The sequence below is a fragment of the Thalassophryne amazonica genome, chromosome 14, assembly GCF_902500255.1.
Source record: "Thalassophryne amazonica chromosome 14, fThaAma1.1, whole genome shotgun sequence".
Lineage (NCBI taxonomy): Eukaryota > Metazoa > Chordata > Actinopteri > Batrachoidiformes > Batrachoididae > Thalassophryne > Thalassophryne amazonica.
The window spans coordinates 32179456-32206547 of record NC_047116.1 but is presented as its reverse complement, the minus strand read 5'-3'; the positions used below and the strand labels follow the sequence as shown (position 1 = coordinate 32206547).

Genomic DNA, 27092 nt, shown 5'->3' with positions numbered 1-27092 from the left:
AAAATCCTGAAAATATTGTATTGGTGGCAACCTAGGGCTATGCAAATGAAGCTTGTGGCTGGATAATTGATTCGTTTATTTAAATTTATAAAAATCAGATATGTAATTTTTGTTGGAATATGTGTCTGAATTCATTCAAATAACATTTTTTGTTGACACCCTAATGAAGACCTAACCTTCCCCGACCAAATACATTCATTTTCTTTATTTTCTATACCCGCTTATTCCAAGTAAGGGTTGCAGAACAGATGGAGTCTATCCCAGCAGTCAGAGGGTGAGATGCAGGGTGCACCCTGGACCACATACAGACAAACACATGCACATCTGCAGTCAATTTAAAGTTACCAATTCACCAAACCTGCATGTCTTTGGCGTTGGGGGAAGCCACACTTTTTTTTGAGAAGTGCAAGAATAACCTTTTTTCCCCAGAATAATAAGAAACATGTTGAAAAATATTCAAAACTGGAATTCACTATATATTTATGTGAGAAGGAGGTGATGAAGATGACTAATTATGTTTTGAGCCTGAATGCTTGCCAAAGTTGATGAGGCTTCAGACAAATGTGAAATATTATGTATTGTTTAGCATTTTAAAAATGCTGGGGGGAGGATATGAGCTAACAACACAACAAAAATATAGTTGATGAATTAAAAAAAAACAAAGCAGTCAGAGTGAAATTTTATGACTTCTTGCTTTATTTCTGAGTGTCATGAGGTGCATGGATTTGGAGATTTGGTTGAGTCTAGTCTCGTCTGCCTCGGCCAGATTTCAGCCAGGACACAAACTCCTTGACAGCCTGGTCCTGTAGGTAGGAGCTCACATCGCTGGTGTAGGTTCCGTCTGCATGGCGTCTAAACGCACTCCTGCCAAACACCATAGAGGATTCAACAATCACTCAGTATGCAATAATCTTGCTTTATACCAAACAATAATCATTCTGATTATCCTTTATGAAATGTGTAGAAGTATACAGCATTAACAGTATTTTAGATTTTGGGGACAATCTAGACATAGTGGAGAATTCTGACATTTGGTTTCTTTCCATAGTCTTTGAGTGGATTGAGAATTATCCATAAGCCAGAGTGCTCATCACAAATATCAAATGGATCTAGATCAAGATCTGAAATTCTTAAAAGATGATTCGTAGTGTGTTGGAAAGAACACAACAAAACTCCTACATAATGTCCCGCATCACTGCATGATTTAGTCCTTCTCCATATTTTACCATACAGACATATGGCCATTTTCAGCACGCTGGCTGCGAACACCAATATGCACGAAGCTGACTTTTTTCTAAAAAGTCATGATTTTTTTTTTTATTTAAACAGACTTATTGATTTAAATGGACTTTTTCATTTTTATTTATTTCACTCTTCTAAATGAGACTAGAAATAATATAATCTTTATTGACATGTTAAAACATAAAGGTACTCATACAGCATGTACAAGTACCATTAATTCATGGTACTGATTTGATATTTTATTGATGTTTTAAGTACTGATTTCTAAAAAAAATAATTTAGATTATTTTTTTATAATGTTTTACAGTGATTTCAATCATCTGATTTAAATCATACCAGCCCTAGAAATAATAATAATAATAATAATGTAGCAGAATCTTTCACTGCTGTTATAATAATTGACATCCTTTTGCCACGTTTCACAGAATTTAAGCGGGTCCTGCCATATCGGAGTAGTTTCAAAATTAACTGCATCCCATCCATATTTTGATGCAATCCAGAATCTGGTATCAAGTTAAAGTGGTTTAGTGAGATGAAGGAACACTCACCCATTTCTTTTTGAGTTCTTCAGCCACTGGACAAAGTCTTGTACTCTCCGCGTCTCCAAGTATTTACTGTAGTCGTTAGAAAACGTTCCTTCTGAATGTCTCTTCATGGTTGAGAGCTTGTTGGGTTCAGAGTTTTCAGGCAATAGACTGAAAAAACAAACAAACAAACAAGAAGTTACAAGATTTAACAACTGTTATACAAATATAGAATGCAGTACATTATCAGCTACAGTGACACAAGTAACACATTGAAAAACTAAAAACTCTACAATACACCTCTCTCTCTCAAATAATCATTATTTTTTTAAATATTGCAAAGACATTTTTGGCGTAGTTTTTAATCCAATTGTTACTATCTGTTTTAATAACATATCTGATATTTATAAATAAACTTGAAAATGTATGATTACTTTTTTAAACATTTAATACATTTACATTTGAAGTAATAAAATAATAGGTTGTAAAAAGTTTAAAAGCAGTGAAACAATAAAAAAAAAAACATAAATAAATCCAAAGTAGTAATCAAGAGTAATATAACCAGAAAAGCAACATAATTTCATTATAGGATTATCCTGCACTTTATAATAAAATCTGACTGTATTTATCATATTTATCATATTATTTTGTATTATTTATCTTTATTATTGGGTAGTCTATGCATTTTTATGAATCATGCAGTGCAGTACATTACATAAGTTTTTGTTTTGTTTTGTTTTTTACTTTTAAAGAGTTTTGTAATGTTGTAGCTGATGTGCTTTGTTAATGATCTATAACAAATAGTTATTTTCGTGACAAATACTGAATCTGCAGAGTAGCAGACAAGCTTCATCCACTGGGGGGGATCTTTTTTGGATGCCCTTAATAAAGTTCTTCTTCTTGGTAGCAATCTAATGAATTAAGTTGATCCAAATTAAGAAAAAATGTAATATTTACACCAAACTGTGAACTTAATTTGGACAAACTTAATTCATTAGATTGCTACCAATAGAAGCAATTTAATTAGGTTCCCTCTTTTTTCAATGTACGGTAGCCCTCATGTGGTGAGACCTTTTAAATCACCACATTATCAAAGTTTACTCTAAGATGCACAGTTCAGTGTGAAATTGTAAAAGCTTACATGGAGCTTTGGTCTGTGTCCTGGTCAGCGACCTGCCAGCTGCTGTGGATGACTGTGAGGAGCAGGAGTCCAGCCAAAGTGTGAGCACCCTTCATGGTTTCAGCTTCTGAACGATGAGCAAAGAAAAAGAGACGGTAAAAGAAAAAAACATATTGTTGTGAGCTGAATAAAATTTTATCTGGACCCTTTGGATGATTGAAAGGAAAAAAAAAAATCTCACCTGTGTTCTGCTGAGCGTCTCAGTGAGGTGACGAGTGCTCTCCAGGACTGCGGAGCAGCTTTTTGGTCCCAGGTTGGTTTGATCAGTCTTATATAGGCGAGCGGGGTAGCGTTTTCCCAGGTGGACCCTCGTCACAGAAACGTCAGCATATCTGCTTTTACTCTCGACCCATTAGTCAGCGTCCATCTCTGTCTGCTCAAAGGATTTGGCTTTGTTTAAAAAAAAAAACATGGGGGTGACAGCAGAGCCATCAATCACCACCACACCAAGAATACATGTGCACAGAATGAATTCTTTCCTATATCATACCTTGTATGCCTGAGTATGGCATGGTGGTGTACAGATATTTGAAATTATTTGAAATGAAAACTCAGACAGATAATGGCTTGTTACACATCATTAAGATGTGTAACAAGCCATTCTTTAAAAAACAAACACAAAACCACAAGCATTAATCTCACATTTCAACCTGAACCAAGACAGAGCAAACAGTTTTCATCTTACATTTCAAAGTGCTACAGGTGAAGTATCTCTGTGTTGCACATTTGCATATATGGTTTGAAAGGCCAGCTGGACTAGTTGTGCTTTATGTGGATGGTGCATAGACCAACAGTTGTCAGTGAACGAATCGTCGCACACAGCACTGGACAGCACAGGTTTTAATTCAAATCTTGTAGCAGTCACGTCATTTGATGTGGCTTCCAGCATTTTGTGGTACTTTGACAGGAGCTTTTGTGTTGTCCATGACACTATTTTATGCTGTGTTAGCTCTTGTGTGTCTTCTACGCAAAATTATGTCCTCCCCAGAAGAGGACAAGATAGGGCCCATTACACTTGAAATAAATTAAATACAAAACAGTTTATTAATTGGGTACAAGTGAGACTGCTATATCTTGTTTATTCATTGTCATATAAATAATGTTATGTGTGAAATGGTTAACTAACACAATGAAACCACTACAGATATAAATCTCTTAAACATTGTTTATTGGTACATTCATTACAACATGGTTGAAACATGAATTGCAACACTCCACAACAACTCAGTGCAGTGCATTTTTTTGAACATCATATAATTCATACTCACATAAGCACATTGTAAACACATATGCATGCAATTGCTTTTTTCATGTGCTTAAAAATACAAGAATTCATTTGTATACACAATCCAACACTCTATGTCCAGACACACTCTTGCAAACGATTATCCGTTATATTCATGTAAAATAGTAATACACTCAATACATTCACATTTATTTGGAATTAACAAGGCATTTCTGCAGGAAGTGGCTCATGAGGGTGTATATATGATGGGAAGATGATCCTCTGAGATGATGATCCTTGTCAGCGTACCACTGAAATTGGGCCAAAAACATGATTAGTAAGATGAATTTTCTTTTTAGCACCCATAATTACCTCTGCTAACAAAGTTGGAGGAGGTTATGTTATCATTCATATTTGTTTGTCTGTCTGTTTATTTTTGAACAGCTTGGAGCCCACAATTTTTCAAATATCGCTGTGAAATTTTTACTCAAGATTCGTGTCTTGACAGGCAAGAACTGATTCAATTTTCAAGGTCATAGTCAAAAGGGAAAAGTAAGAAAAAATCTTGGAAAATTGGAAAAATTCCTATCTTTAACATTGAATGAATGTTCAAAAATTCCTAACCCTGTCAAAAAAGATGAAATGTGTTTCATATTTGACAGCCTTATAAAGGATGGTATCCTTTATTGACTGATAAAGTTTGACCCGGATCTGATCTAGATTACAGATTTTGTGGTCATTTAAATTTAACATTGAGAACCTCATTTAATATATATGTATATTTTATATTTTATCTTAATCAAACATGCCCCAATCACTGTCATATTTGAAAATGAGGTGCAGACTGTCACTCATTATAACATCACAAAATTTGATCTGGATTTGATCCAGATTGTGGATTTTGTGGACATTTGAATTTAATATTGAAAAGCCCCAATGTACATTTTGCATTTTATCTCAATCAAAAGGGCCTCAATCACTCTCATTTGTGACAATGAGGTGCAAAATGGCACTCAATGAATAGACTAAGTTTGATCTGCATCTGATCTGTATTGTGGATTTAGCAGCTATTTCATTCTTTTTTAACATTGAAAAGCCTTTTTGATCTATAGTTTGTATTATATTTTATTTACGAAAAGCCACTTCTAACAGGACTTTGACCATGAAAATTTATTCTAAGGTAAAAATTTGTGGAATTGAAAACTCGTGTTGGTGGAAGTTTGGGGGCTCTAGTTTTGCATTTAGACTGCTTGCAGAACAATACAAGGCTTTCTATTTAAAACCATCATTAAAATCAATACCACTGTGAGTGACCTGTATTAGCCTCACACTTCACTGTGCCAATATTTACCATCGTCTCAAACTCCACCTGTTCATCCACCAGAGCTTTGGAGATTTGTGCTGCTTGCTGGAAATGAACATTGTCTACGGGAAAGAAAGTACGTGACTGAACATCAAAGCTCATCTGCCGGTCACAAGTTTCCATCCAGGCACAAACAGTGTGTTTGTATGAAGCGTTACTGTGTTAACCGGATCGCTGAGCAGGAACACGGATCACACACGCAAACTTAAAAGTATTTGGATGGAAATACGTACCATCAGCTGTGCCGTGAACCAGTAGATAGTCTACTGATTTGAAGTTCTTTGCTCTGGCCATCACCGAGGAATTCTTTGGAATAAAAGACAATTTTCACTGTTGCGTTCATTAAGAGCTTCACAGGCGTTTGAAATGGGTTTAACCAAGGCTTAGAACTCAATCAAGGAATTAAAACCAGAAACAAATATACAACTAGAAAAATTCACCCTGAAATTTTATGTTTTAAATGTTCTGGAACAGGAACGTTTATGTGAAATAAGGGCAACTTATTTTTTTTTTCTTCTTATCGTCATATTTTCAGCTTGCAACTGATTAGTGCCGAGTTTACTTTCCGTTTTTACGTCGAACGTCTTGTACATCTTTGAATTGCAGAGACAGATTTACTAGCAGAAGACAATTAAAGTAAAATGTGGTGTAGGCTCCCAGTTTTCAGCCATAGTTAGCAAATATTGCGTTAGGTACCTTATAAATGTTGGTCTTAGACATCAACTTAATCAGTGTTTGATGGACAGGCTAATACGTAAAAAGAAATATTGGAAATACTTAGCTAGCTCCAGCTAGCACCAGTTAGGCTACATAGACATTATATACGTAGACGCCTCATGACTTGCTGCAAAGTAATCCAGCACTGCCGCCATATTGGATGGGTCTCTTAACAATAGGCTCGCACCAGAGTCAACCGGAGTCAATGGAGAGTGAGCAGATATACCAGTATTTTGTGCTGCTTACGGTTGCAATAACCAGTGCAGTATAGAAACCAGCTCACGTGGGATTACCTTTCACAAGTAAGATTGAACAATAATTTTGTTTTTTTTTACCATTTGTAATATTATGTCATCGTAACAAATGGTACTTACGTGTAACGTTATTACAGCAGGAACTGGCACTCTCTCTCATTAGCTGTGTTTTCATTCAACTAGTATCACAACTCTTAAGGGAATTTTCTTTAATGCAGCAAAGGGAAGAGTGCATTTGTTTTGATTGTTCTTACTCTGGGAGCACATTACAGAAACCCAATTTGGAATTGAGAACCATCATTTCATGCTTCTGTCATTTGTGCTGTCTGTATTTCACTAAACAAGGCTGCACCAGATCGCAAAATTAACCACACTGGAGTTATACAGAGTGCCAGCACACGCAAGAAGCTGTGCAAAACAGTTCTGTTTCAAGGGGTTTAGCTCTCCAGCCCCAGTCACAAGGTAGTTTAAGACCCTGGAATGACCTGGAATTATATTGCTTTCTTTTCCTGGCCTTGAAAAAAATGTTTATCTTTGTAACAAAACCTGGTGAGTGAAGCAGAGGAAATTGAAGTGATGTCCTCTGTGAGTGTGTGTGTGTGTGTGAGAGAGACAGAGAAATAAATTCAAATGAACAATCCAAACCTGTTTCTTTACTAAATTATAAAATTTATTCATTTATGCATTTATCTATATGCCATACCATATGTCTTTGTTAAAGAGCACAAGACAAAGTCTTTCAGCATGAAAGTACATATTTTAATGTGTGACAGCATCCTGTATCATAACTGAATCTCTGCTCTTTCAAACAAACTAAGCCGTGGGAAAATTGGGTAAAGATTTGGGCAGTTATGGATTACTGTAGTTGGGGATACACCTTCCGCACTACAAATAAATGCACTGGGGGCACAATAGGGACCCATCCAAGATGGCGGCCACACTGATACATCAGCTCCATGAGGCGTCTACGTATATAATGTCTATGGTTAGACTATAGAATCTGTCCAGCGTAGCCTGGTAATGGTGCATTATATATTAGCATATAGCAACAGACATTTTTATAATGTGTAAAAAAATGCATATCGCTGTGTTACACAACCCTCCATGGAATATTATTAACCAGTATTTTAGTAGGGTTTGAAACAGTAACATTAAGGTGGAACCCAAAACCACAAATCTTGCAATACCGATTCTGCTTGGAACAAACTGACTAAATAAATAAATAAATAAAATTGTAGTTGAAGCCTTGCTATGTAAAAGACCTGCCATGTTACTTACTTTGTAACCATCTGAATTTGCAGTAGGTGTGTCCATGTAGCGTTCAGTGTACACCGCATCTGCAAAAACAACAAAACCCCACAACTACATAAACTCACAATCAAAATACATTTCTCTTATTATTACTAACAACTAAAGTAAGAGTGCAGAAATTAAATTTGTGGTAGTCCCCAAGTTTGTTAGATACAACTATCAAAAACAAAAATCCTTTTATAAAGCAGTTTAATTTGAACATTTTGTAAATGGATATTTAACAGCCAGATATGTTGCAACAGCCAATGTGTAATGTTCCTTCTGTACACTGGGTGGTGCTGTGCATTGTACAGGTGTTCTGTTAGTGTATAAGACAGGAAGCACACTGTTGTCATGAGGTGTTGACCCCAGAAGGACAAAAGGTTTCGACAAAAGGTTTTGCTATACCTTGAAGCCACAACTTTTTACAGATTTTAAGCACTTTTTTAAAGCCAGGATTGCATTTTCCAAGGTGTTATACAAAGGAAAAGAGACAAAAGGAAAAAATAAATAAAAGAATACAAAATATAACATACAATGCTAAAATACCCTCAAGCAAGCATAAAACTAGGAAACAGAATGTGACCTTTTGACATCTTACAATAGGTCAAGGTTAGTCATCTTTGAACTTGTCCAACCTCTGTGTCCCAAGAATGTTCCCTGTGAATAAGAAGGCTCTGGCAGTAATAGAAGTGGTCTTATGATGAGCACAAACAGACAGACGGAGGGACGGATGCAAGGCCTTTGCAATACCTGATGGCCATATTTTGGCCTCAGGTAAAAACAAATTAAAAGCAACAAAGAATAATAAAAAATAACTTTCACCCCAGGCTTAAGTTTTGGTTTTGTGTAACTCATATTACTAAAACTAATAATAAATAATAATCATTTCCATCATTTGCCATTGTACATAGTACATACAATAAAATTAGTCCTCTGCATTTAGCCCATCGTAATTACATTTAGTCACAATCCAACCGCTAGGAGCAGTGAGCAACCAGAGTCCGGCACCTGGGGACCAACTCCAGATGTAAAGATGCTGCCCTGGTTAGGGACAGAGAAAGGAGCAGACCATAAATAAGCATGTTTTTGATTGTGGGAGGAAACCCACACAGACACGGGGGGGGGGGGGGGGGGGGGGGCTGCAAACTCCACACAGAATAGGTGGGACGCAATCCCACAACCTTCTTACTGTGAGGCATCAGTGCTAGCCACTATGTCTTTGACAAAGTGCATAAAATGTCCCCACATGCATTCAAAGATGTTTCATCCATTGAGTGATACTTGGTCCTTTGTATTCATCCATAACAATGCTGCTGTTCTTTTTGCGTAACGCAAACTGAGGTCCATCAGTGTCCGTTCACTCTGATTGTATTTACACTTCTCAGGGTATAGCCCAAGAAGAAAAAATGTATGATGCAATGGAATTAGCTTAGAAATTATTTTCCACATTGCAGTCTGTATGAATGTTCTAATTATTCTGCAGTCCTGAAGGTTTTAACTCCAAGAAGACATCTGTGGAGCTACTGAACAACAAGATGATGGTAACTAGTTAAATTACAACTTAGAGCGTCAACCAGGTCATTCCTGGGGTCAAACATCTCAGTAGCCCAGTAGTAGACTGGTCTTCTACAGGATAATTTCAAAGTGAACTGGTTAATTTCTGTTTCAAATCAAGTGTTATTAAGAAAATATTAAGAAAAATAAATGAATAATAAAAATCATTTTCTGTAAGTGTTTCATTTTGAAGAAAAAAAAATCAATTTCTGAAGCAACTGTGCATGTCATGTCAAATATTTTGAAAAAGTGTATTGTTTAGGGCTCTTCACACATAGTGCAAATTTGGTCGATTTGCGCATAAAGTGCGCATGAAGCAGGAATCGTGTTCAAAACATGTAAAATCATAGCTACCTTGTACACCTGTTGCTACATCTATTGGTGCACACCAGCGGCTGAAAGACAGAGTGTGCGCTGTGCGAGCCCATCAATCCCTCTCGTGGCAGGTGTCGGCCAAATTTCAGGTGACAAGCACGAACATTGAACACCGCTCGTTTGGCACTTAAAAAATGTGTGGCCATTCACACTATTAACATGACAACAGTCAGCAGAAAATCACTGTTGATCTGGACATCCCAGCTGGACAACACATACTGTGTTTGGATGGACATGGACCAACAACTGCCCACGGTGTGTCTGCTTGCTGTCCTTACAAGGACATAAATAAAAACCTATATCGCTTGGTGATGGGCTGCAGTGAGTGAGCACGCACACGCTGCAGCCCACTGACAGGCTGCTCCCAGGTTGGAACGGACCGTCAGATCAGAACACGCAGCGGGCGATCTGACTGTCACATCACCCACGTGAGCTGTGTTCCACATGACAAGGCGTCAGTCCTGCGGCGCAGCGTCCACAAGACACACGTGTCGGGCAGAACAGGCGTGCACGGCCGGCTTGATGTACCGGACCAGTAGATGAGAACATGAGAAGAGCAAACTGCTTCATCATTCATGTCATTTCATGACTGTACATCTGTGACCATGGGTCATCTACAGAGGAACAGATGGATCATACTTGTATTGCCCGCTTGATAAGAGGGATTCAATACAATGCGGTGATTTTTTTATGGTGTGTGGTTTTATTTTGTTAAATATGTCCATGTCCTTCCTGATATGAGGCAGTTTCGCAGCTTTTATAGCACAACAATCATAGCTCAGTGGTAAAGTTTTTGGTAATCAGAGCTTTTGATGCGGGATCGATTCCTGTGGGTGGCATGTAATTTTTATTTATTTTTTATTTTCACAGCAGCTGCGTGATGTGTAACCACATTGCGCAGCTGCTGTGAAAAGCTGCTGTGTTCTCACGTGCACAAAACCGTCGCAACATGTATTTTTAAAATTTTTTATTTATTTTTTCTTCACAGCAGCTGCACGATTGTGCAGCTGGTGGCACTGTGTTCCCGCGTGCACGAACCATTGCACCGGCATCATGCACGCTTGCCCGTGGGCACGATGTTTCATGGTTCGCTGATATGAGCTGCTCTGACGGGTGTCGCCCTGAGTTGTACATGTTCACACTATGTGTGAAGGGGCCCTTACCAAGGAAATGTTTATTATTTAAAGTGTTTAGTCAGGGGTGGAACCAGAAATAAATTCTGCCAGTGTCCCAATGTCAATGAGAAGCCTCTTTCAAAGCAGCGATTACTTTTCTGAAGCATCTTTAGCATTTCAAAACAATGAATTTTTTTATACAGCCATTTGATTCATTAATCATTTTTTTAAAGAAATGATTAATTTGGTTTACGATTTTAAAAAGCCTTGTGAGATTTCGAGAGATGTTTAAAACTGAAATCGACCCCCACTAACTACACCTTCGGTGTAGAGGAAACTCTGTCCAAAAATAAATAAATAAATGCCTGTGAATAAATCAAAAGTGAATTAATGTGCACCCACCATAATAATCCCATTTGGCTACAGGAGCGACTGCTATCCCACACTTGAGGAGTCCAGTGCCTGCACCCAAGGCCAGTGAGCTGACATAACCACCGTATGACTGAAAACCATAATTAAGAGCTTTGGGAGATACAGAACCAAATAATAAAAAGAAAATATGAGAACTAATAAGCCAATACTGAACTTACCCATCCCCAAATAGCTATTCTGTTTTGGTCTATAAATCCCATGTCAATGAATTTCCTACAACACACACACACACACACACACACACACACACACACACACACACACACACACACACACACACACACACACACACACACACACACACACACACACACACACACACACAGATAAATATTTGTATACATTGCATCTGTAAAGTATTCACAGCGCTTCACTTTTTCCACATTTTGTTATGTTACAGCCTTATTCCAAAATGTATGAAATTCATTTTTTTCTCAAAATCCTACACACAATACCCCATAATGACATATCCTATAATATTTAAATTCCCCTTTTCTCAGTTCGGTACAGACCTGGGAGGCTGTAAGAAGGAATAAATCCTGGGAGCGAAGAGAATAACTTCCTAGAATAACTTATGTTGTACATACAATACCAGTCAAACTTGCGTGTCACATTTTCCACATTTTGTTATGTTAAAGGAGTGGCTTCAGGACAACTCTGTGAATGTCCTTGAGTGGCCCAGTCAGAGCCCAGACATGAATCCAACTGAACATCTCTGGAGAGATCCGAAAATGGTTGTGCACTGACACTCCCCATCAACCTGATGGAGCTGGAGAGGTGCTGCCCAAGAGGAATGGACAAAACTGGCCAAAGATAGGTGCACCAAGCTTGTGGCATCATATTCAAAAAGACTTGAGGCTGTAATTGCTGCCAAAGCTGCATAAATAAAGTACTGAGCAAAGGCTGTGAATACTTATGTACATGTGATTTCTTAGTTTTCAATTTTTAATAAATTTGCAAAAAAAAAAACCCCAAAAAAACCCAACCTTTGTTCATGTTGTCATTATGGGATGTTGTGAGTAGAATTTTAAGGGGAAAAAATGAATTTACTGCATTTTGGAATAAGGCTGCCTGTAACATAACAAAATTTGGAAAAAGTGAAGCTTTGTGAATACTTTCTGGATGCACAATATGTACAGACAATGGATCAGCTGATTGACATCTTAAACACATTTTACCTCACAGCTGTTAACTGATCTTCCACTTCAAACGTGCCAAGGCGTTTGTAGATTGCATGCATTATGTCATCACCTTGGTAACCACTTCCCCTTCCGTCAAAACTGGCAACAATGATCCCATGGGAACTGGAGAGGTAGGTGCCCCAGTTCAGCTTGAAGCGATAGTTGACCCTCTGACTACAAGGACCACCGTACCTGCAACACAGACAATCAGATATATGGGATGGAAAGAAGTGAAACAATGACCAGCGTCATCTGTTGTTTACTTACACATCAATAAGAAGAGGATACTTTTTAGATTTTTTGAAATTAGGTGGCAACATCATTTGGTACCAGAGATCTGTTGGAAAGGGGGAAGAGTTGAAAAAGCCACATGTTCCATGTTTTAAAAACTACCTTTATTAAATTTCACAGCTGATGTTAATAATGAACACTTAAGTTGTAAAACAGCGGGGCCAAAGACTCACCAAAGCTGGCAACCCGTAAAGTGCCATGATGTATTGTTGGCATTTGGAATTCTGACAGAATACTTTCCAGTTCTTTGTTGTCTTCAAGAATAACAGGTTCTGAATAATAAAAAAGATATAGAGTCAATCTGTTTGGAGGTGAAGCCACATCCACTGTACACTTGTTGTCAGGTCAGAATCCACTTGCCCAAGATCTTCACTTATTCATCTCCTTGGATTCATAATGTCCATCTCTATTTCTGGGGATATACAGTATAATTCATCACAAAATTATGGCAAGTAGGCCAGTATAAATGTCGTCCTAAAAGCTGGTAACTGCAGCATGGTCAGTTTTAAGAGGGCCTTCTAGAATGTCGGACATCAATAATGTCCTATCCCCACTATAAACTGATCAATTTCACACAAGTACCTGGGACTGAACCATTGTTGTCTGAAGTATCCATAAATATTACATTTTAATTTGAATCAATGTAATTAATTTGAATTTTGCCAATTGGAGCACGTTTAGAATTTAGTCCAACAATTCCATTTTTTTTTTTTTATTGTAACAGCTCTGTTAGTTTTGAAGAGTATGTTCTAGAAAGCAAGAAATCACCAACACCCTACCCCACCTCTAAGTACACAAACAAATACATTTGACATGAATACCTGCTGCTGAATCCCTGTTGTCAATGACAGCGTAGAGGGGCAATCCAGGACCTGGCAAAATCAAAAGCAGAAGAGTCTCTTAGCTTATTTTTAGCTTTACTTCTCACAATCATCTCGTCTGTATACAACTGCTATGGCTGATAGTCCATAAACCTGAAGTCAATTTTGACCTAATCTGTACCACTTAAGGTGCCCAAACAACAGTTACAATCCAACCTCTGTATACCGTGGCCTACGCAATGTATGGTGGTATCCTAGGATTGGTAGCTCTAGCCAGATTGGTGTCAATGAAGGATTAAACAAGGGGCACAATTTAAAAATCCTGCAATAATAATGAAAAGCATACCACATTATTTGTCTGATTATAAGGATTCTAAAAAGGTATAGTTCAAATTATATATGAATAAATGTTATGGAGTTATGGAGTAAAAATATCAAAAATTGTGAAAAAATAGGTCCATTTCAGTTTGTACAGGGGTGAAAAGTTAAAGTTGCTCCAGTTGTGGTACAAAATAATGCAAATTATTGGTTGTGCAAATGGTATTAATAAATGGAATAGTTTTGACTGTCGAATGTTTGGTCTACAAGGTAAAAGGTCAAGGATTGTTGACATCCATTATATTCAATGACATAACCCCGTAAAATGATAATTAAGCATGAAAGATGGTGCAGAGATTCATCACTTTTTGCAAAAATGCTTTTAACTTTTGACCCCTGCACAAACCGAAAATGACCTTTGTCACCATTTTTGCTGTTTTTACCTCAGAACTCCATAACATTCAGCCACAGATAGTCCAAACTATACCTTTTTGGAAACTTTATGATTATACAAATAATCTGACCTACCTTTCAATATAATTGTAGCATTTTTATATTTGCATGCCTTTTTTTCATACATTTTTTTGTAGGCTATGGTATACTGAATCTGGATTGGACATTTTCTTTAGGTACCTTAAGTGGTACCAAAAACCTGTTTGGCCCGTGGAGTCTGAGTTACTCTACTGTCCAACTGAACATATAAATGGGTAACTAACCGTAGCAGTCCATTCGATAGTAAGAGGCGTTCACACTGAAGTAAGCAGAGTTGTATTGACACCTGTCCTTGTACCGGTCACAGGTGAGACACAGAGGGGCCGAATGGCTGTCTCCAATCATGATCCTGATTTAAAAATAAGTTCCTGATATTATTTTTGTGCTTCTTCTAAAAGATGCAGAAATCCATATTTTTAATTCAGTTTTTGAACCATGACAAAATAAATTTTTCCTTACTTGTAAACATTTGCTTTTCCCGGTGTTCCTTGGTATTCATTACTGACATAATATCTATAAAAGACACAAAGGATTTATGGTGCATCTGGAAAGTATTCACAGTGCTTCACTTTTTCCACATTTTGTTATGTTGCAGTCTTCTTCCAAAATGGAGTAAATTCATTTTTTCCCCTTAAAATTCTGCTCTCAAGACTCCATAATGACAACATCATTTCTTTGTGTCCAATCAACTGAATTTACCCAGGGGGAATCCAGTTAAGCTGTAGAAACATCTCAAGGATAATCAGTGGAAACAGGAAGCACCTGAGCTCACTTTTGAGCTTTATGGCAAAGGCTGTGAACACTTATGCACATGTGATTTCTTAATTTTTTTTTATTTTTAATAAATTTGCAAAAATAAAAAAAACACATTGTCATTATGGGGTATTGTGTGTAGAATTTTGAGATTATAAAATGAATTTCATCTATTTTGGAATAGGGCTGTAACAAAACTAAATTTGGACAAAGTGCTGTGAATACTTTCTCGATGCACCGTACATACTGCAAGTCACATTTACACAACATTCCAAAATTTATTTTAATGTATAAATTAGTTTTACAGTTGAAACTTACATTGAATCATTTGTTAATTTTGATATGTAGATAACTTCCCACTTTCCAGATGTAATCGGCATTGCCTTGCCCTGAACAAAAACACTATTAGTGAGTAAATGACACAAAATCTCACAGTGTAGCTACACTTTGCATCACCATAACTGAGTGTTACTTACAGATTTCACATAATGAATGTGTTTGTAGCTGTGAGTGTCACTCATCACTTTGTAGAAGCTGAGGTTATCTTCAGCAAAGAAAAGTGGTAAGGGAGCATACTGCAAAGAAAGATCAAATGTTATCGTTATACAGTTGATTGACTGATGAGGAACTTATTTGGTGGGGATTTGATGCAGACTTACATGGCCGACCCAGCCTGTTTTGCTTGTTTGTTCAAATTTCTATATAGGGAAGAAACATATAATGCATTTAATTAATATCTGCTGACAACAAGTGGTCACTTGGGTTCAAAGAACCAATGGTGTAAGCGGCAATTCATTTTTTAAATGAGATGTTCTAATTTCAGTCCCATTGATCAGGTGATTTGTGTGTTTCAAGATAATTATTTTTTGAAGCAACTGTTTAAATTAGTGCTTGAAGGATTTTAAAACAGTGAATTGTTTTATGAAACAAAGAATTCCCACTGGCCATTGAATTTTATCATTACAGTGTTTCAATTATTTTTAAAGAGTGACTTAATTTCCAAAGCAATTGTTTCAGTTTGTGTTTCAAAGCATTTACCGTAATACATTTTTAAGAAGACTAAATATTTTAAAAGACTCAATTTCTGAAACAAAATGAATACTTTTTTTTTTTTTCAGAAAATGTCGTTTAGTTTTCAATTGTTTCAAAATAGCGAATGCTTGCCTGAAGTAACTGTTTGGTTTAGTTATATTTTTTTTTTTGACATTTTTTTTAAACAAAGAATTCTTTTGTGAACAAAGTTTTTGACTGTCCCCTAGATGGCACTGCTATAGTGTTTGAACATTTCAAAGTAGAGAGCCATTTTCTGAAGCAACTGTTTTGTGTTTTGAGTAGTTTGACACACTGAATCATTTTCTGAAGCCTTTTGAAACAATAAGGTTTTACTGAAAAAAACCCTGTCATTTAGTAATGCATGTGTGTATATGGGAGCAGTGATTTTGGTCTGTTTCTGTGTGTGAAGAAAATAGTTCAAAAGTGTTGATCCAATTTGGACAAGGATCAACCAAGGAACTAATGACTTAATTTGGAGAAGAATTGGAATATTTAGAATGAGTATTTTAAGGAATTTATTACTGTTAAGTCATATCACCTTCATATACAGGTTACATAGAGCAGTGATTTTCAACCTTTTTTGAGCCGCGGCACCCTTTTTATATTTACAAAATCCTGCGGCACACCACCAACCAAAATAATATTATAATGCTATTACCTCTGGTTTTGCGCAAAACCCAATTATCGCAATAGAAATTCGATACATAAAACACCGCATTTCGAAAATCCTCAAGCATTTTGCACTCTGATCTCAAGTAGGGCTGTCACGATTAGAAATTTCTGGAGACGATTAATTGTCAGACAAATAATTGCGATTGACGAATATATTGTCTATTTTTTTTTTCCCCCTTCTTTATATTCTACTATTGTAGTATAATTACACAACTCTGGAAAAACGTTTGGCTTCTGTGAGTGGAGAAACTGGGAATGGTGCAACATTTTTATTTTTATCTTCATTTTACATACAGTCCCAACTTTTTCTGATTTGTGGTTGTTTCTTTTGCATTTCTGAAATTGTTTCTCCTCATCAGTCACGTTTTGTGCTTAAACACTGCATTAAGCTCAAGATTGAACAAATAAATACCTTTGGAAAATAACAGCTGTTAAAGTTCAGAGTTCTCACCTGTTTTTTCTGTGCGTCTGAACATTGTTTTTTTTTTTTTTGTGGCTCAGTTCATTCATATATTCTCATTTTTTAAAGATATTTGACCATTTATTTCATCTCATGATCTCATAAATTCAGCATACGACGCGCACATGGTGTGAACAGGATGGTAACGGCAGAATCACACCTTTAGAGAATGTTCAGAGAGAAGTAAAGGCAGCTTCATGTTTCCGGTTTGTTAACGTTCACTTGGGTTAAAATCCTCTCTCTGCTCCGCGCTCGCTGCGCACTGAACGTGTCGCGCCTGCATTCAGGAATCTAGGGTGCCGCGGCACCCCGGTTGAGAATCACCGACATAGAGCATACCAATCATTTGTTTATTGCAACTAGTCAATTAACATTTTAGGGTCTTGTCGACTTAAAAATTGCACTTATGTGGAAATCTAAGCAAGGAATTTTGCCAGATAACCTCCAAAAACTTATTTTTTTTCGTTACACGGGCCGTTTGCCATCAAATACAATTTTTGGACTATGTTTGCACAGACAGCTATGAAACAGAAGTGTCCCTCTGTTTATGGAGTTAAGCTTTGTACTTTTTTTTTTAAGAAATTAAATGTTGTACAAATGTTTAGAAATAATAAAAAAATGTATAAGGACAAAACCATGAGAGAATATAGAAAATTAGAAGAAAAATGAACTGCTGAAATGTAAGACAATCATGTTTATTTTGATGTTTGCTGACTTGACAAGGAAACTGTTGGGAAGGTGTAGTGACACGGACCCACAACAGTTAATGAACGGACAATGGATGAGCCAAAAAGTAACAATTTAATGTTGTGAATTGCACAACGGAATACAGACAAAAACAATAGAGGATTACAGTCAATCGTATACAAGGTGACATGTGGGCAGGCTCGAGGATAGAAGACGTCTGTCCAAAGAAGAGCCGGATCCCACACGGCTTCCACCGCCAGCGGATCTGAAGAACACCGGAGCCGCCAAGTCCCGAGTCCCAGGTGGCCACCGTCTCCAGCTGTCAGACCAGGTACTGCTGGCAGAAACAGAAACAGTTAATGGTGGGTGTGTGAAGACACACCCAGTAATCGTCCCTTGATTAGTTCCTCCGGGAGGGAGAACCTCCACCTCCAGAAACAATTTCACCCGTGAGCTCCTGTTGGTCTCTTTCCTGGATGGAGTGAGAGGCGAAGAACGTCGCCCTCCCACTATCTGCCAATCCAGCTTCTGACAGAGCCCGCAGGAACACGGCTGCACGCAGAACAATGTTTCAGTTACAGAAAATCACAGCAGAGAAGGTTACCTCGATTGGTAGCTGATTTCTCGGCGAGGAGGTGGAGTTGCAGTCCGGCCTTTATAGTGATGGTGATGAGTGACAGCTGGTGCTGATAAGTGACAGCTGTCACTCCCAGCGGCTCTGACACCCTCTCGTGCTTGGAGCCCGCACTCCAAGCAGGGCGCCATCTGGTGGTGGTGGGCCAGCAGTACCTCCTCTTCAGCGGCCCAAACAACAGGACCCCCCCCCCCCTCAACGGGCGCCTCCTGGCTTATCCGGGTGCCGGGTGTAGAAGTCGGCCAGGAGGGCCGGGTCCAGGATGAAGCTCCTCTTCACCCAGGAGCGTTCTTCGGGTCCATACCCCTCCCAGTCCACTAAGTACTGGAACCCCCGGCCCTTCCGACGGACGTCCAGGAGCCGGCGTACAGTCCAAGCCGGCTCCCCGTCAATGATCCGGGCAGGTGGCGGCGCCGGTCCAGGGGTACAGAGCGAAGAGGTATGGCAGGGTTTGAGGCATGACACATGAAAAACCGGATGGATCCGCAGTGAAGCTGGTAGCTTCAGCTTCACTGTGGCTGGACTGAGGACTTTGGTGATGGTGAAGGGTCCAATGAATCAGTTTCTGGGATTCCACTTGCAGGGGGATGTCCTTTGTAGATAGCCAAACCACCTGCCCGGGCTGATACGTAGGGGCCGGGGCATGCCGGCGGTCTGCATGGGCTTTAGCCCTCATCCAGGCTTTGAGCAGGGCAGAGCGGGCGGTACGCCACACCCGAAGGCACCTCCTCAGATGGGCCTGGACCGAGGGCACCCCGACCTCTCCCTCCACTAGCAGAAACAATGGGGCTGGTACCCCAAACATACCTCAAACGGAGAGAGGCCGGTGGCAGATGAAACTTGGCTATTATGAGCGTACTCGATCCAGGCCAGATGGTTGCTCCAGGCCGTCGGGTGCACGGAGGTCACGCAACGGAGGGCCTGCTCCAGTTCCTACTTCGTCCGCTCTGCCTGCCCGTTCGTCTGGGGGTGGTACCCAGACGAGAGACTTACAGTGGCCCCCAGTTCCCTGCAGAAACTCCTCCAGACCTGGGAGGAGAACTGAGGACCACGATCTGAGACAATGTCCGATGGAATCCCATGCAGACGCACGACGTGGTGGACCAGGAGGTCTGCTGTCTCCTAGGCCGTCGGGAGCTTCGGGAGGGCCACAAAGTGGGCCGCCTTGGAGAACCAGTCCACTATCGTGAGGATGGCAGTCATGCCCTGGGACGGCGGGAGGCCCGTGACGAAGTCCAGGCCGATGTGAGACCAGGGGCGATGAGGCACGGGCAGAGGCTGGAGGAGACCTTGGGTCTTGTGGTGGTCGGCTTTGCCCCTGGCGCAGGTGGTGCAGGCCTGGACGTACTCCCGGATGTCGGCTTCCAGAGACGCCCACCAGAAGCGCTGCCGGACCACTGCCACGGTTCTTCGGACCCCCGGGTGGCAGGAGAGCTTGGAACCGTGACAGAAGTCAAGGACTGCAGCCCTGGCCTCTGGTGGGACGTACAGCTTGTCCTTCGGTCCAGTCCCCGGGTCTGGGTTCCGTGTCAGGGCCTCCCGGACGGTCTTCTCCACGTCCCAGGTGAAGGTGGCCACGACAGTGGACTCGGGGATGATGGTTTCTGTAGGGTCTGACAGCTCAGTCCTGACTTCCTCCTCGCGCACCCGGGACAGGGCGTCAGACCGTTGGTTCTTCGTCCCGGGGCGGTATGTGATCCGAAAGTCAAAACGCCCGAAGAACAGTGACCAGCGGGCTTGCCTGGGGTTCAGACGCTTGGCGGTCCGGATGTACTCCAGGTTCCGATGGTCTGTGAAAACCGTGAATGGTACCGAAGCTCCCTCCAACAGGTGTCTCCACTCCTCCAGAGCCTCCTTCACCGCAAGAAGTTCCCGATTGCCGACGTCATAGTTCCTTTCAGTCGGGGTCAACCTGCGGGAAAAGTAGGCACATGGGTGGAGAACCTTGTCGGACTCCCCGCTCTGGGATAGCACGGCTCCTATCCCTGAGTCAGAGGCGTCCACTTCAACTATAAACTGGCGTTTTGGATCGGGCTGCACCAGGACTGGCGCAGTTGAGAACCGGCGTTTCAACTCTCTAAACGCGGCTTCGCACCGAACCGACCAGGTGAAGGGGACTTTTGTGGAGGTCAGGGCTGTCAGGGGGCTAACTACCTGACTGTAGCCTTTGATGAACCTCTGGTAAAAATTAGCAAAACCGAGTAACTGCTGTAGTTTCCTACGGTTTGTTGGTTGGGGCCAATCTCTCACCGCTGCAACCTTGGCCGGATCAGGGGTGACGGAGTTGGAGGAGATAATAAACCCCAGGAAGGACAAAGAAGTACGGTGTAACTCGCACTTCTCGCCCTTCACAAACAGCCAGTTCTCCAACAACCACTGCAGGACCTGACGTACATGCTGAACATGAGTCTCAGGATCCGGGGAAAAGATGAGTATATCGTCCAGATATACGAAGACAAACCGATGCAGGAAGTCCCGCAAGACGTCATTAACCAACGCTTGGAACGTCGCGGGCGCATTGGTGAGGCCGAACGGCATGACCAGGTACTCAAAGTGACCTAACGGGGTGTTAAATGCCATCTTCCACTCGTCTCCCTCCCGGATCCGAACCAGGTGATAAGCATTCCTAAGATCCAGTTTAGTGAAAATTTGGGCTCCATGCAAGGGCGTGAACACTGAATCCAACAGAGGTAACGGGTATCGGTTTGCGAACCGTGATCTCGTTCAACCCTCTGTAGTCAATGCATGGACGGAGTCCGCCGTCTTTTTTGCCCACAAAAAAGAAACCAGCACCCATCGGGGAGGTGGAGTTCTGGATCAACCCGGCAGCTAACGAGTCCCGGATGTGGGTTTCCATTGATTCGCGTTCCAGACGTGAGAGGTTGTACAGCCTGCTGGACGGGTACTCAGCGCCCGGTATCAAATCAATTACACAATCGTATGGACGGTGCGGGGGCAGCATGAGTGCCAGATCTTTGCTGAAGACGTCGGCGAGATCGTGGTACTCCTTAGGCACCGCCGTCAGATTGGGGGGGGACTTTAACCTCCTCCTTAGCTGTCACAACGGGTGGAACCGAGGATCCTAAGCACTCCTGGTGGCAGGTTTCGCTCCACTGCGTCACAACCCCAGATGGCCAATCAATCCGGGGATTGTGTTTTAACACCTGTGGAAAACCCAAAATCACTCGGGTGGTAGAAGGTGTTACATAAAACACAATCTCCTCCCTGTGATTTCCAGACACAACCATTGTCACTGGCTGTGTCTGATGTGTGATTAGTGGAAGAAGGGTGCCATCTAGTGCCCGTACTGACAATGGTGACGGTAAGGCCACTAGAGGGAGCCCAACCTCCTTTGCCCATCTGCTATCCAGCAGATTCCCCTCTGACCCCGTGTCCACCGGTGCTGGGGCGTGAAGGGTTACATCCCCACTCAGGATCGCGTGCCTCTCCTCGAAGCAAATTTATTATGTAAGCCACCCGGCTGGCGTCTGACTCGTACATGACGGGACGCTGTGAAAAGACGAGCGAGCACTGCATTAAGAAGTCCACGCACGTCTCGACACAGCCTCCGTACGGCTCCGGAGGGCTTATGTAAGCTTCAGGGGATGGTGGGGGGGTTTGTTGAACGACCAGCGGAATATCTGTTTCAGGCCTCCGGTCAGCAGGAGGAGGTGCTGCAGCAGTGCCCTGAGCACGCGCTTCCACCTGGGCGGTGAGAGCCTCCATCCTCCGATTGAGAATAACATTCTGCTCAGTGACTAAGTCCAACCGAGCAGTGAAAGCGGTTAAGATTTGCTGCAGCTCACCTAACACGCCTCCTGCTGATGCCTGTTCACCTCGCTCTTCCATTGGCTGTTCAAGCGATGGTTGACGCCCCTCGGGATCCATGACACTGGCCGAGAAATCCTGTTGGGAAGGTGTAGTGACACGGACCCACAACAGGGGGCGTTAATGAACGGACAATGGATGAGCCAAAAAGTAACAATTTAATGTTGTGAATTGCACAACGGAATACAGACAAAAACAATAGAGGATTACAGTCAATCGTATACAAGGTGACGTGTGGGCAGGCTCGAGGATAGAAGACGTCTGTCCAAAGAAGAGCCGGATCCCACACGGCTTCCACCGCCAGCGGATCTGAAGAACACAGGAGCCGCCAAGTCCCGAGTCCCAGGTGGCCACCGTCTCCAGCTGTCAGACCAGGTACTGCTGGCAGAAACAGAAACAGTTAATGGTGGGTGTGTGAAGACACATCTAGTAATCGTCCCTTGATTAGTTCCTCCGGGAGGGAGAACCTCCACCTCCAGAAACAATTTCACCCGTGCAGCTCCTGTTGGTCTCTTTCCTGGATGGAGTGAGAGGCGAAGAACGTCGCCCTCCCACTATCCGCCAATCCAGCTTCTGACAGAGCCCGCAGGAACACGGCTGCACACAGAACAATGTTTCAGTTACAGAAAATCACAGCAGAAAAGGTTACCTCGATTGGTAGCTGATTTCTCGGCAAGGAGGTGGAGTTGCAGTCCGGCCTTTATAGTGATGGTGATGAGTGACAGCTGGTGCTGATAAGTGACAGCTGTCACTCCCAGCGGCTCTGACGCCCTCTCGTGCTTGGAGCCCACACTCCAAGCAGGGCGCCATCTGGTGGTGGTGGGCCAGCAGTACCTCCTCTTCAGCGGCCCAAACAACAGAAACTGCGTTCGGGTTGGAATTGTGGAAACAAATGGATTTCTTTTTTTTTATTTTTCTTATAAGGAGCAGAGAATACAAGATTTATCTTCCTTCTGTTCCTTTTTGTTCATGAAAAGTGCTTATGTAAGTTGGCAATGACATGAATGAATGAATAAATGAATACTGGCCATATGTTTGGCCTTGGGTAACATTGAAATGTCAAATTCAGGGTCATAACTGTTTAACTGAAAAAGTTAAGGTTCAGTTATGGATTAAATCTGGAATTGATCAAATCTAGAGCTGCAATGATTAATCGATTAATCAGATGTGAAATGATTATTATTATTATTATAAGGATTATTTATCAATCAGCAAACTAATCAACTTATTTTCACAATAATTTTCAGTCATTAAAAAAATTAAAATTCACAGATTGCTAAATTCTTTCCTCCGTTCTGACAATAACCTAAATATCTTTGTGTTGTGGACACAAGAAGACATCTGAGGACATTATCTTGGGTTTTGGGAAATACTGATTAACATTTTTCACCATTTTCTGACATTCTGTGGCCCAAACAACTAAGTGATTAATCAAGAAAATTATCACCAAATATTGTACATGAGAATAATCATTTGAGTCAAGGACACTCAGAGACAAACATTTTGTTTCTGAACCTTATTTGTGCTATCATAATGTTTTAGAAATGGGTGCAAATGCCAAATCCACCCTTTGGTTACGAGGAGAACATTATCTTATCTAAAATGAAATCGGTTTCACTTTAGATAAGATAATGGGAAATTCAGAAAAGGACATTTCATTCACCTGTGTTTCTTTCCAGCTGTTTCCGTCAAGATCATAGATTTGCACAATCACGTAGTTCTGCTTTCTTGTGACCCACTGCACAGCCACGCGTTCATCTGTAACCCAGGTCACTGAGCACAAAATGTGATCGCTGAGCAAAGGTGACAGAAAGTGACAAGATTTTCACCTCAGTCATACAGTGGTGACTGTTTGCCTCCACTTCATCTGCAATGTCATTTCAGAGATAATAAAAATAATACAAACAACACAGACCCAGAGGCAACAGAAGAGGGCACCACCACCCGTGAGCGGCGAGAGATATCGGTGGTATCGACTACATACAGTTTCACCGTGGGAATGGTTGTTCCGGCCTGGAACAAACACAAGAATATTTAATGTTCTGGACCATTAAAGGGCGGTGTCGCAGACTGAATGGTCCCTCCCTAAAAATCAGTCCGCCCTGCCTTCATTGCGCATGCGTGATTAGCTGCGGTTCACGGATTATCACCTCGTTTCTGCTTCAAACTTCATTCCAGTCATCATCGATCTTAGCGACAGATATCTGAAGCTTTTGTACAACAATCATTTCCACATAAATTCAGAATTATTTTGTCATAAAAGATGGAGGAAGCGATCAGAGCGCCGCAGCTACATGAGCTGCTTCCTGATGCGTTCACTGCGCATCGGTCATTTCAAAGCATCACCAAGTATTGCCTCGTTTCTGCTTAAAACTGACTTTAGAATGATTTAAGAGGTTTTACCTTGTCATCTGATTGTTAATAATCACATTAATCCATTCGCTTTGGGTGAAGAGACTCTGTCTCAGACAAGTGGCAGAGCGCCGAAATGACGCATGCGCAGTGGACGGAGGGCAGACCGGTTTTTGGGAGCGGACTGTTTGGTCTGCTGTTCTGTGTGTGCTGTGTGTGTGTTGCGGGGATTGGGGGGGTGGGGTCGGGGGAGTGGAGACTATGGCCACATTATATCAAAAGAATCCCATTTAACTTCAAGACTGCATCATCATATATCCTTAATGAATATACCGATAATACGCTAGCATTTTGACATGTTACCTTTTTGTACCTTTAATGTGTTATGAAAATGTCTGTCCCAATTTCAAAATAGAGGAAATCAGGTTTTTAATAGTTGGCTGTGATTTAAAAAAAAAAAATCTTTGCCAGCTGTTAATGATTACATATGATTTCCATTATACAACTCTCTTCTCACATGTGCATTTTCTGCATACTTTTCAAAAAAGATAGAATTCTCTGTTTAAAATCCCAAAAATGTCTTCTGTTGATCAGCATGACATGCTTTTCATGGGTTTCATGTTGTGGAGGAGGATCAGGAGGCTTCTGTTCAGAAAACAGTAGGTCCAAGTTATTGCATACTCTACCCATTTTTATCTTTTATGCAGATTAGCACCGAACTGTACTAACTTATTGAATTATTCACTCTTTTAGTTCACAATTTTTTTTCTTCCGACAACACAAATTTTTGAAACCTTTTGAAATTTACCACTGATTACACCTGCAATGAACCAAGAACCAACTTAAAATTTGTTTCAATTGGTAACACCTGAATTAACTGAGTTATTTGAACTTAAGTTATTAAGTTAGATCAACTCTAACTTACAAATTTAAGCTCAAACAATTTAACTAATTTAGATGTTACCAATTGAAACCATTAATTTAAGCTGGTTGAATTCTTCTCTTTTTGATTTCAGGCCACATTTGGGTATCCAATTTATTTGTTTGTCAAAATCATTGACAATAATGTAATAAAATTTGGTAATGGGAGACCAGTTTTAAAACATTAATAAGTACTCTCTCTTTTGAACATTGCTTTATTTGCAAGAACTGCTTTCGAAATTTAGTTTAGGAAAGAAAGAAATGGCGCAGAGGTCCATGGAGTTGCAAAAATACACAAATTGTACTAAAAATTGCAATGAAGCAATGCTAGCAACCAACTATGTGATAAAGAAATATGACCAGTAATGTTTTTTTCTTTGTAATGTCCAAGTTCACATCAACTTCCTACCAGTCTGAAAAGTTAGTTCGCTTCACTTTGTAATATGTGTCTCAGTACAAATCCATAAATCATACATTTGAGCCTAACCCTACATAATAAAAATAAAGACATTGGTTAAAAAACATATTGATATGGTTGGTTGAAGCATTATAGAAATTTCCTGAACTTAATATCTCAGGTGCAGTCGAGGAAACATGTAAGGCAGTCTGGACACAAGGTTTTTAAAATTATAACAAAATGCTTTAAGCATTTTCATCAATAAAACATTCTAAATCCTTTAACTGACTTTTTGCATTGCTCATGGTTGACAGTGTACAGATTAGACTGTAAAACACACTGATGAGATTTTGAAAAATGAATAGATTTTGAATAATATTTTGTGGTTTAGTTTACAAAATGATTTTGTATGAATGACCTACACAAGGAAGTGTTCAAGAGGGTAAAAATGACATTCTATGCTTCATAAATGCACATTGTTAACCCACCTTTGGGTATGGAAGAACCACAGTTTCAGGGTACTGCTCTGAGCCGTACCAGGAGAATTCCACTTTAGGAACTTGTGTATCATTGAACTCTGCGTAAGCCAAGAATTTTCCCGTTGATGACCACCACATTGCCCCGCCTGATGCAAACACCTCCTCTGAAATAGTTTGAGGAAACCAAAAATCAGTTAGTACGAGTTATTGTTATTGTATGTTATTGAGTGACACATCTCCGTTAAACCATAAACATTGTTTACCTTCATACACCCAGTCACAGACGCCGTTAAGGATCTCATTCTTTTTGCCATTGTACGTAAGTTGTATGGCTTCAGCAGTGACGCTGGATTTCAAAAAAATGTTGAACTTTGAAACATAAACCTGTGAAATACAAGAGCATGAAAAACAGATTTAGATTGAACAGAAATACATCATACACACTTTGAAAAACACTTTTCCAGAATCTTTTTTTTTTT

General features: G+C 40.5%; 2 protein-coding genes across 3 annotated transcripts in view; both read right to left on the bottom strand.

Moving 5' to 3' along the window:
• Positions 1-673: 673 nt before the first annotated feature.
• On the bottom strand, positions 674-24305 carry gcgb (glucagon b). Of its 2 annotated transcripts, XM_034186993.1 has the most exons (6): positions 24294-24305; positions 8980-8982; positions 3128-3166; positions 2908-3013; positions 1791-1937; positions 674-864 (listed from the first exon to the last, which is right to left on the bottom strand). In XM_034186993.1, exons 4-6 carry the CDS (start codon positions 3000-3002, stop codon positions 744-746), a joined length of 363 nt encoding a protein of 120 aa, XP_034042884.1. In that variant the 5' UTR covers positions 3003-3013; positions 3128-3166; positions 8980-8982; positions 24294-24305; the 3' UTR covers positions 674-743. The 2 variants fall into 2 exon arrangements, with proteins under 2 accessions (XP_034042884.1, XP_034042883.1); XM_034186992.1 differs by lacking the exons at positions 8980-8982; positions 24294-24305 and having other exon boundaries at positions 3128-3241.
• fap (fibroblast activation protein, alpha) overlaps positions 4094-27092 on the bottom strand; it is a 28010-nt gene continuing 5011 nt past the window's right edge. The window contains exons 8-26 of the mRNA XM_034186991.1: positions 26877-26997; positions 26623-26777; positions 24380-24477; positions 24128-24257; positions 15790-15828; positions 15607-15705; positions 15449-15519; positions 14837-14890; positions 14602-14726; positions 13568-13618; positions 12920-13018; positions 12723-12792; positions 12453-12647; positions 11433-11487; positions 11245-11344; positions 7784-7842; positions 5768-5840; positions 5523-5596; positions 4094-4482 (exon numbers count right to left, since the gene is read on the bottom strand). Coding sequence (XP_034042882.1) covers positions 4381-4482; positions 5523-5596; positions 5768-5840; positions 7784-7842; positions 11245-11344; positions 11433-11487; positions 12453-12647; positions 12723-12792; positions 12920-13018; positions 13568-13618; positions 14602-14726; positions 14837-14890; positions 15449-15519; positions 15607-15705; positions 15790-15828; positions 24128-24257; positions 24380-24477; positions 26623-26777; positions 26877-26997 — 1770 coding nt within the window. The 3' untranslated portion in view covers positions 4094-4380. The remainder of the gene's footprint in view (positions 4483-5522; positions 5597-5767; positions 5841-7783; positions 7843-11244; positions 11345-11432; positions 11488-12452; positions 12648-12722; positions 12793-12919; positions 13019-13567; positions 13619-14601; positions 14727-14836; positions 14891-15448; positions 15520-15606; positions 15706-15789; positions 15829-24127; positions 24258-24379; positions 24478-26622; positions 26778-26876; positions 26998-27092) is intronic.